Below are 11,654 nucleotides of genomic sequence, written 5' to 3'. Positions count from 1 at the left end.
TGTGTGTGTGTGTGTGTGTGTGTGTGTGTGTGTGTGTGTGTGTGTGTAAGTGTCTGAAGCCAGAGCTGACCTTAGGTCCTTCTGACTCTGGGGCCAGCATTCCAGAGTGCACTGCGCCACCTAGCTGCCCCTATATTCCCTGTTTCTGAAAGGTAATAGAAGTCAGCTATGCACTTAGTTGTTATTTTAAAAAGTATATTCACTGATAAACTAATTGATAATATGTTTTACTACTAATGGATTCCCATTACCCCAACCTTATTTTAAAATAGAATGTCCCAGAAAATAAATCCAAAAAATCCAAAATTGTTTATGGTAGCTCTAATGTTCATTTGTACTATATCGGGGAATGGATTGAACCATTTTGTATTGGGAACAGTGTTGTGAGGAACTCATGATAAAAATGTTGAATGGAGTGGTTGTCTGACAAGGATATTTGAATGGAGCTTTTGACTCATGGTAAAATTGTCTCCAAGGAACATGGATAGGCTTTGTCCATACTGTGGTCAAGCAGTGTTAATAAGAAACATGTTTATAAACACAGATTTTTTTTTCTAGAAGAGTGCTAACAGTTTCTCTGGCAGAGATTTTTGAAATGGAGGAAATGTGCTATAAATAATTCTACAAACCCCTGAAGTAGACAAGACCCAACTGCCACATGCTGGCTGGCACGTTGGCCATGACATTTGCAAACTGTTGGTATAATTTCAAACAGCTTGCCCTGTCCTAAATATGTTTAGAGTTGGAAAAATGTGTTTTTGACACTCGATAATTTGTGCTGTATTAAAAAAAATCAACTAAGTACAGAAGGTTTGATGACAAGTTGCAAGTGGAAAATCTCTATAGTCCTAATGATTTGCTAGTATAAAAAGTAGGCTATTATGGGGGAAGCTTTTTTTACTCCTTAGCTATAATTTGTTTTAAAAGTTATTTTAAAACAGGGAGACATGGAATGCCAAGAGTATGGGGTGGTGGTGGTGGGGGGGGTCAGGTTACAAGCCCTCATCAGCCAGAGGAAATGGTCCAAAGATAAATAAGGGTGGGCAGAGGGAAGACAGTTCAGCATGTGTGTATTTTCCACAACACAGAACTCAGCTTGTTTTTAATTGGCTTGGCTGATTTTCTGGACAGGTTTGGTTGGTGGTGTTTTTTTTTCTTTCCTTTTATAAAGACTGTTGTAAATTCATGGTTGGAAAAAAACATAATTACAATTGCAGGCTGAGATAAACTGAAACTTACAAATAAAGCATAATTTCATTGGCAGGCATACTTTTCCTTCCCTCCTTCCCTTCTTTCTCATTCAGCTCTGTTAATGTACCTGTGACATAATGTATTTCCCTTCCTGAGCATAAAAGCTGTAGTTTCTTATTTTCCTCTTCATGATGTTATTGGGTTTAATTTTTTTTACTTATTTTGATATTTTATAGAAAGGGTGATTGCTTCTTTGGTACCCAGGAATCCAGAGTATCTGGTGGGAAAAAAAATTCTTTTTTAAACAATTACTTAGCAGGAGATACAATCAATAAAATTGTGAAGAATTAAAAAGGAAACTACATTAAATATTTAACTATTTCTCCTTATTTGTTTTTGAACTTTTCAGCAAATCTCTCTGCATATATGGGCAATAGCCAGTGAGGTCTGTCACTGCTTACAATGGGGCAAAAATATAGAAACTGAATATTAAAAATGTTGTCAAAAACAACCAAATCAATGAGTTAGGAGGGGCAGGAATATAAATATTATAATTCTTTATTAAGAGGAAAGGGAAGGGAATATGCATTTATATAGTGCCTACTATTTACTAGTTCATGTGCTAAATGCTTTTTTTTTTTTTTGCTTTTTGGAGGGGGGAAAGTAGGGCAATTGGGATTGTGACTTGCCCAAGGTCACATGGCTGGTTTTTTCTGTTGAGTGTCTGAGGCCGGATTTAAACTCAGGTCCTCTTGACTCCAGGGTCTGTACTCTATTCACTACATCACCTAGCCTCCCTGTGTTAAATGCCTTTTAAAGAAATAAATATTATTTGATTTGATCCTCACAACCACCCTGGGAGGTTCATATTATTATTACCCTCATTTTACAGTTGAAGAAACTGAGGAAAACATCAGTTAAGTGACTCACCCAGAGTCACATGGCTAGTAAATGTCTATAAGGCCACATTTGAACTCAGGTTTTCCTGGCTCCAGGAATAATGCTCTATGCACTCTACCACAAATAAGTTGCCTTCAGATTTTATATAACTTTGCTGTGTGGCATACAGTGAGAATCATCTTCCTTTATTATCTCATTAGAATTCTTGATGACTTAAAAAATCATGTATAATTTTTTGAAACAGGAAATGTGCTATAAATAATCCTATAACTTTCTATGTCTCTTGCACATAATTCTTATTTTGGAGAAATTTGAAAAGTCATGAAGGTGAGAGAAATTGACCTCTATCTTGTTGGCCATAGCCATCATCTTCCTTTGTGATAAAATGCCTTTAGGAAATTACAGTGATGGAGATAAAATGCATTTTGTTATATTTTATGTCCTCAGTAAGTAGAGTAATTTAAAGGAGCTTATGACTGACATGTGAAAAAAATGCAGGTATTAAATATAGCAAGGTAGATACTTTCTAATACCTAGTATAGCTATAGTACCTATCTAATAAGTTTTCATTTTTTTTTGAGAAAAAGAGGGTCATGCCAATGTAGCTGACTCTTGATAATCCCATTTAGAAGCTGAACTACTTAAGAGTAGTTCCTTACTATCTCTAAACTACAATTTCTTTGTTAAAAAAAATGAAACCAAACAAAAATGTTTCCCAGCTTACTTGTGAGGTTATGTGCAATAATGATTGCTTTTCACATATGAGCTTAAAAAATTTTTATGGGTAGAAGCTAGGTTATCAATCTTATGTCTGATGAAAAATGTATTATTTTCAATCTCCTCGATAGGATGAATTTAAAGTGACTGAGAGGTACCTCACTATGAATGACTTAATCGTTGCCCTGAAAGAAAACAGAGTAAAAGAGATGTTTGGCTGTGGTACGGCTTGCATTGTTTGCCCGGTTTCTGATGTACTATACAAGGGTGAGGTAAGAAAAGTATTTATTAATTTTTGTTATTTCACAAGGTTCACTTATGGTTTTATTAATTTTCTTTGTGTGGGTTATGGTTCAATTTAGATATGGCTTAAAAGGTATCTTTTTAAAATTTTCATGGAATTTGGTTTTGGTTTGTTTGTCTCTTTCAAATAGAGCCATATTAGCAGTTTACTTCCTACCATCTTGCTAAGTGATTTATTTTATGAACACATAATTGTGAATAGTTTCTGATCTCAAATAAGTATACTACTTTTGGTTAAGTTGTATGGGATTTGAGTGTTTTTGATATTCCAGTAGACTTCTAGTTTTACATATTTTCTACCAATCCAATAAGGAAGACTTTATAGGTAATTGACTTTAAGTTTCCAGCCTTCAGAAGCAAGGAAGACTTCCATTATCCAAGTTACTTTGCTAGATTACAAACTGCAAATAATCAGTATGGGATTCATGTGCATGATGTGGTTTTCCTTAAATGACAATTTTACAGAGAAGTGTATTATTCTGCAATGCATTTGTGTTTCTGTGTATGGGGCCAAATTCCTACAAGGCTATAAGTGCCATAAGGTCAGAAGCTGGGCCACTGCTAAATTTAGTAATTCCTAGTGTTTAGCACATGGTAGGTATTAAATAAATGTGTTTTTATCATCAAATGTAAAATTCCCAATGTGCTTATAAGTCCTCTTAAAGAAATGTGAAGATTTAATTGGAAGACATATTCTGCTCATAATAAATTCCTCTTGCTTTCACATTATTTTTGCCTACTTTTCTTATCATTCTTATTCCTTCTTTATGTCATCCCAGTTTTCATGGTTAATATCAGTTAAATTTATAATTAGATGTCATACAGGCATTACTCTTTGAGAGATGGATTGGTTGAATTTACTGACTGTATCTAAATTCCTTTGCTTTTACACTGAATACAACTTTTCCTGGTTGTTGAGGTGATGTTTTCTTATTTCTCATTTTTGACAGTCTTAATACTTTAGGTCTTTAGTATATCATAAGATTTAATCATATAGTAAATATTATTTCCTTTTTGTTTGATATTCTATACTTTTTTGTTTTCAAACATTACTGATAATATTAATCAAACTCAATTTTATCTGTTTATATAAGGAAAAATACCAACCAGACTGTTAACATTTCCTGAAGAGATTTAAAACATGTAAATAAATCACCATCGGAAGGAGACTAAAAGAGTGTAGAAATTTCCTCAGTGAGCAAAAACCTCATTTCTTTGTCAAGCAGAGACCTGTGACACCAATTATTAGAATATGTTTATTTGTAAAATGTTATGGTGGAATATTATGGACAATTTCACCTCATAATACAATGAGAAAGAGTATCAGAACAATGAAATGAGAGTCAACAGCCTGACTGAGGAAAATAACACCTTAAAAAACAGACTAAATCAAATGGCAAAAGAGGCTCAAAAGGCAATGAGGAGAGTAATATCTTAAAAAGCCGAATTTGTCAGATGGAAAAAGAATCTCAAAAGCTCACTGAGGAGAATCATTCCTTCAGATCTAGAATGGAGCAAAGGGAAGTGACTTGATGAGAAATCAAGATGCTGTTAAACAGATTCAAACAAATGAAAGAATAGAAGGTAATATGAAATATCTCATGGGAAAAACCACTGACCTGGAAAATAGATCCAGGAGAGATAATTTAAAAATGATTGGACTACCTGAAAGCCATGATCAAAGAAAGAACCTAGAAATCATCCTCCAAGAAATTCTCAAGGAAAACTGCCCTAATGTTTTAGAACCAGAAGGCAAAATAGAGGTTGAAAGAATCCACCAATCACCTCCTAAAAAAGATCCCAAAAAGAAAAATCCTAGGAATATTATAGCCAGGTTCTGGAATTCCTAGATCAAGGAGAGAATATTACAAACAGCCAGGAAAAAACTATTTGAATATTGTAGAAACACAATCAGGATAACACAGGATCTGGAAGCTTCCACACTGAGGGATCAATGATATTCCAGAAGTCAAAGGAGCTGGGATTAAAACCAAGAATCACCTACCCAGAAAAACTGAGTATCATGTTTCAGGGGAAAATATGGTCATTCAGTGGAATAGAGGACTTTCAAGTATTCTTGAAGAAAAAACCAGAGTTGAATAGAAAATTTGACATTCAGATACAAGAAGCAAGAGAAGCATGAGAAGGTAAATAGGGAAAAGAAATCATAAGGAACTTATCAAAGTTGAACTATTTACATTCCTACATGGAAAAATGATCATTGTAACTGATAAAACTTTTCTCAGTATGAAAATAGTTGAAGGGAATATGTGTGTGTGTGTGTGTGTGTGTGTGTGTGTGTATATATATATATATATAGTCTTTATCAGAGGGTATATAGGCGTATGATTACATATGTCAATGTGTGTATATATATATATTTACAGGTATACATAGATAGAGGGCACAGGACCAATTTAATAGGAAGGGATGATGCTTAAAAGGTGAAATTAAGAAGTGAGGGAGGAGGGGCAGCCAGGTGGCTCAGCGAGTAAGAGCACCGGCTCCAGTGTCGGGATGACCTGGGGGATCAAATCAGGGCTCAGATACTTAACACCACACACAGAAATAACTGGCTGTGTAACCTTGAGCAAGTTACTTAACCCCAATTGCTTAAAATAAAAGAAGTGAGAGAGGGATCTAATGAGAGGAGATGGGGAGAGACATAATGGGGCAAACTATCTCATATAGAAGAGGCAAGGGAAAATGGGTACAATGGAGGGGAAGAACAGGAAAGCATAAGGGAATGGGTCAACCTTATACTCATTGAATTTGGCTCAGGGAGGGAATGACATACACACTATATAGGATATCTTACTCTACAGGAGAGAGAGGATGAGGGGGGGTTGATGGAAGGGAGGGTAGACTGGGGGGGAGGGAAGTTGGAAGCACATACTTTTGAAAAGGGACAGGACCAAAGTAGAGAATAGATCTAGTGAGAGATGGGATAAGGGAGGGAATAAGATATCTCTTATATGCTTCTGGATAGGATCCTTTCTTTTATATGATTCCCGTCTGTATGTAGTGATCATGACTGAGCCTCAGTCGTCTCCCTGGGCGATGTTCCCTACTGATTCATGCAGATGCTCAGTAGTTTGTTTTTTAACTATTCAATGGTCTAACTCAACTCCCTACTTGTTAACATCCAGAAATTCTACTACAGAGAATATACCATAAAGAGGTCAGGGAGGCTAAAAATATTTGCAATAGCACTTTTTTGTCATATCAAAAAGTGATGTAAATTAGATGAATATAAAATGGGTAATGGCTAAATAAATTAGAGTATGTGAATGGAATGTAATATTATGCTGTAAGAATATCATCTTGAAGAATTTGAAGAAAAATGGGAAGACAGTATGAATGACACAATGATATAAGGAGAATAAAATACACAATAATGACAGTATAAAGAGTCCTTAATCTTAAAAACCTTTCACACTCAGTTTAATTTCAATATCCAGTTTTTGACTTAGAGAAGAGACAAAGAAACCAAGAAACCCACTTATCTTCTGTCCTTAGAGAGCTGGGGGCACTATGAGATCAGAATAACATCTACACTATAATACATAGCCAATCAATCAGTCAATCAACAGACATTTGTTAAGTGTTTGGTATGTGTCAGACACTATGCTATGTATTGAGGATACAAAGTCAAAAAATGAAAAACCTCAAGGAGTTTATTTTCTAACTAGAGATAGAATCTTCATGCATATAAATACATATATATGAAGGAGGTATTAATGAATCTTGCTACAACCCTACAATGTATGAAGAAATTCCTTAATCAATTTGAGAAGATGATGAAGGCAACTAATACCACACAGGAAACATCTGATAATTAGCTAAGAGAATTTATATTATCCCTTGGACCTTTATAAAATACCTAAGCAATCCAGAAGTTCAGGAGTTTGCCAATTCAAATCAGCAGTGGAAGAGGAACTCTGACCCTTAGAAGCATCATGTCACTTTGGAATGAAGATATTTAACTCACAAAAGACACTACATCTCTCGCAGTAGGCAGAGACTCTCCAGAAAGAAAAGGATACAAAACATAGTCATCTGAGGGAGGAAGAAATGACTTCAAAGAATGTGATCCTCTGGCAGCAGAAATGGAGTCAAGAGTAGAGTTGGACTGCAGAGATGACTGCATTAGAAAAAGGACTTCCAGGCCCTTCAGTTCCAGAGTTGTGAATTTCCTTGGCACATATTTCCTTCACATGTGCCTCACTGCCACTGTATTCTTAAGTTTGCATCCATTCTGCGGCAGCTAGGTGGTGCAGTGAATAGAGCACTGGCCCTGGAATCAGGAGGATCTGAGTTCAAATGTGGCCTCAGACACTTAACACAAAAAAAACTAGCCGTGTGACCTTTTACAAGTCACTTAACCCCAATTGCCCTTCCCTCCCCCCATCAAAAAAAAGCAAAATAAATAAATTTTTAAAAAAAGTTTGCATCCATTCTCTGTGCTGTGTGTATTTGTGGGAGAGTATTTCTGGGGGAATGGTTTTTTTTTTTTTAAAGCCACTGTTATTACTATGCCATTTAGTAAATGCCTCTGCTGAAAGCTAATTGTGTCTATTGGCTGACTGGTAAGGGGAAGCACCCCAGTGGTGATTTGTGAGCTAAATTTTAGAAGAGTTGTGCCATAGACTGCACCTAGAGCACACATAATCACCCTCTGGGGATTCAATTTGAAAATGTTAAATTTGATCTAGGTTAGGAGACTAAGGGAAATGATACATATCTAATACATGAAAAAATGAATATAAAGTGGAAGAAAGATGAAGTGGGGGAAGGGAATAGGTTGTTTAGTAAGTTGGTTTTGCTGAACTTTTTCTTGGTTATAAACAAGAGCTCAATGGGGGTTAGTCTGTAGGGTGGGGATATATTGAGAAATAACAATAGTAACAACAGTTAGCATTTATCTATTACTTTAAGATTTGTAAAGAACTTTACAAATATTTCACATGATCATCAAAACAACTATGTGAGGTAAGTGGTATAATTTCATTTTACAGATGAGGAAACTGAAGCAGACATATGTTAAGTAGCTTACCCGGGGGTCACACAGCTACTAAGTATCTGAGGCAGGATCTGAACTCACATCTTCTTGACTCCAGGGCCAGCACTCTATCCATTATACTAGGATTTGTTGGGGGAAAAAAGATTAATAAAACTTAAATATCATAAAATAAATTTAGGTTTCATGGAGGCTTACAGAACACATGTTTTCCATAAGAGGTGTGGCAATTTTTCTTATTTCCTAGATTTAGCTAGCTTTGTTCTCAGTCTTGCAATTTCCACAGTACACATGAATTTCTTTAAAGTACCTCTTCCTCTTCTTTCTTAGAATATTCATGTTCCAACTATGGAGAATGGTTCTAAGCTTACCACCCGTGTTTTAAATCAACTTACTGACATCCAGGTAAGTGTTTATTTACTATATCTACTAAATTCAATCAGTGATTAGAACTAAATATAAGTACTTAGAAAACTGAAATTAATTTTAAGCTAGGAAATATTTATTAAGTTCTTACTATGTGCCAGACATTGCATTAAACACTGAAACTACAAAGACAGAAATGAAACATTTTTTTCCTTTTCAAGGAGCTTACTAGTATGTGATGGAGGAGAAAATAGGCACACTGATAACTGAGAAGTAAATAGAGAATATATGCTAAATGAATAACAGTTAATTTGGGGGAGGAAATACTAATGATGGGGAAACCAAGTGACTGTGGACAAATCAATTAGCCTCTCAGTGCCCCCGGTACATAGTAGTATGCATGTTCTTTCCCCTCTTACAGTGGGAGCTCCTTGAGGGAAGGGACCATATTTTTGCTTTTGTATTTTCAGTGCTTACCACGATGTCTGGCAGATCATAAATATGTTAATAAGTTGATTGACTGATTTTCTCAGATGATATATTGCTCAGTAGTTGCTGATCTCTGTTAGTAGAGTGAGTTTAATTAATGGGAGTTCCCTATACCAATGAAATCCATGGTCCAGAATGAAAATATAAAAAACAATCAGTAAACAATTGTGTAAAAATTCCCGAATGTGATATGTCTATGTCTTCCTTTTTATCCTCAGAATTTAGCACAGTGCCTAGTACTCAGCAAATTAAATATTAAAATGCTTATTGACTGACTGGTTATCTGACTGCATCAAAAAGGGGGAGGGAGGGAATATGCATATATAATGTCTACTTTTTATTAGGCATTGTTCTAAGCACTTTTTACAAATATTATTTCTTGATAATGATAAAACACATTATGGTGAATACATAACTCTGATCTCACTATTTCCCATTAGAACCACTGAAAACTTCTTTGGGAAACCCAGTTTTGTGTTGGTAATTATTAGGGCAGCAAATTTAATATATGTATTTTTGAACCATCTGATACATGACCCTAAAGAGTCTTTAATTTGGAGGGTCTTTAATTTGTGACTTAAAATAATAACAAAGAAGTGATTGGGAAAAATGTCAAAGAATCCTTTGAAAAAGGAAAGGGCAAAGATAGAAAATGAATTAAAGTAGTTAAAAAATTCAGTGAAGGGTTAAAACTTGCTTTTTTTTTTGAAGGGCAATTGGGGTTAAGTGACTTGCCCAAGGTCATATGGCTAGTTTTTGTGTTAAGTGTCTGAGTCAGATTTAACTCAGATCCTCCTGACTCCAGGGCCAGTGCTCTATTCACTGCGCCACCTAGCCACCCCAAGGGTTAAAGCTTTTATAAGTGAAAAGTTTAGAAACAGAAGGTAATGGAAGAAAGAAGGTACTATGACACCATTTTTTTCCTCACCTCCATATATTCAATAGTGCCTTTGGTAAGAGGAAATAAGAATTTCTCTTTTTAGCTAAAGTTCAGCTAGAACTATCATGCTATTTATAATAAAAGCTAATTATTCATAGAGAAATTAATATTGAAAGAAATTGGATTTTGGTACAGATAGTATAACATAGAGACATATACACATAGTATAACATAGTTATATATATATATATATGTATAGACTATATATGTATGTATATATACTATAACATAATATAACATAGAGAAACATAGCATTAGACACATACTTAATAGGGGTCAGGACTTGGAGCCCCAAAGAACAGCGTTCAAGATCTGCCTCTGCTACGTGTTCCCTGCATAACCAGGGACAAGGCACTTAACATCTCAGCATCCAAGGCAACTTTCTTAAGACTATTCTGGAGGAGTTACCTACCTGCATAAGAAGTTCCCCACACTGATGAAATATTAAATGATGTTCATGCATTAAGAATGAAAAAGACTATTTACTCCAGAGTTTTGAATAGCAAAGGATTATTCATTTAGAATTTAAGACTGTGACCTTGGTCTTTTTTTCCTTTGTGCCTGTGGGCATAGTACCCAGAGGAGTCTTGAAATTGTTCTCTTGCACAGTGGCAAATTGGTGCTGTCAGCCAAGCCACTAAGCCACTAGGCTGTCTATTTCTCTCCAAGAAAAATAATTTAAATATCCATTCAGAGAAAAGCCTAGAATTGCTCCATGTGGTGCATTTGATCTGTCTAACATTACATGGAAACATGGATGTTCCCCACAAAGTACTGTGTAAAAGCTTCAGAGAGCCCTGCCAGTATGCCCCAGGGGAAACATTCCTGCCCCACCACAAATTTGGCTTTCTCTTTAACCTTCTGTATATGAGTAAGAATCCCTGTGGTTAAACATTTAATCCCATTTAGGTAATTATATTTTCCTGTGTCTTAGATGAATTCTACAAATACCTCCTAGGAAGAGAGCACTCTAAACTCTGATTACATTTGTTGAAGAGAAGAATTCCCTATGTGTACATCTAACCCAAATTACACTGAAGGATTATATTTAGGGAACATTCATTATGTTGCTAGTGTTCCTTTTCTTTTGTCCTGGAGAAATAAAAAAGACACTGGAACTATCCCTACACATGGGTTACCCGGAAAATTTCAGTATCTTTAAAGGTATCAAGAGGTACTTTGTACCATTCTTTGAAGAAAAAAAAAAGACTGAGTTTGCCAGAGTTAAGTGTTTTCAAAAAAATTTCTACAAATTCTGAATTAGACTTCTTCACAATGATTTTGAGATAGCTTGAAAGTTCAAATTATACTGAGTATAATGCTTTACTTTAAAAAAATAAACAGTTTTCCTCAAAAGATTTCTATGTATTACTTCCATTAATTCTAGGTTTCTTTGAGAGAGACTTCCAAAACAAGCAAAAAAGTTATTGAAACTAAAATTTTAAATCTTGAAATATTTATGAAATAATCAGTTCATGGTTAAAATATTGAGATGCACCAATTTTAGTGCACTCTAGTCTCATCAGTGGGAAGAATACCTGTTTTCTTCAAGATAACTAGACATTTGGAGAACAAAACTGAAAATCTAATATCTATGAAAACATTTTTGAAATTCCAATGAATAATAATAATAACCAGGATTTATACAGTGTTTTAAGCCTTGCAACATACTTTACATATTTTATCTCATTTGATCATTCGAATATGACAGGACCAGGAATGACACGA

The 11,654-nt window shown here is 35.0% G+C and overlaps 1 protein-coding gene across 5 annotated transcripts in view; it reads left to right on the top strand.

The window, feature by feature from the left end:
• LOC138175790 (branched-chain-amino-acid aminotransferase, cytosolic-like) overlaps positions 1-11,654 on the top strand; it is a 261,129-nt gene that overhangs the window by 232,148 nt on the left and 17,327 nt on the right. For all 5 annotated transcript variants that reach the window (XM_069106269.1, XM_069106271.1, XM_069106270.1 and 2 more), the window contains 2 exons: positions 2,940-3,080; positions 8,462-8,536. In XM_069106269.1, the coding sequence (XP_068962370.1) occupies positions 2,940-3,080; positions 8,462-8,536 (216 nt within the window). The remainder of the gene's footprint in view (positions 1-2,939; positions 3,081-8,461; positions 8,537-11,654) is intronic.

This window comes from Petaurus breviceps, unplaced genomic scaffold, assembly GCF_028583685.1.
Source record: "Petaurus breviceps papuanus isolate PSGF00001 unplaced genomic scaffold, PetGlider_PUasm1.0 79, whole genome shotgun sequence".
NCBI lineage: Eukaryota > Metazoa > Chordata > Mammalia > Diprotodontia > Petauridae > Petaurus > Petaurus breviceps.
The sequence above is the reverse complement of the archived record's forward strand: the minus strand, read 5'-3'. Positions and strand labels throughout refer to the sequence as shown.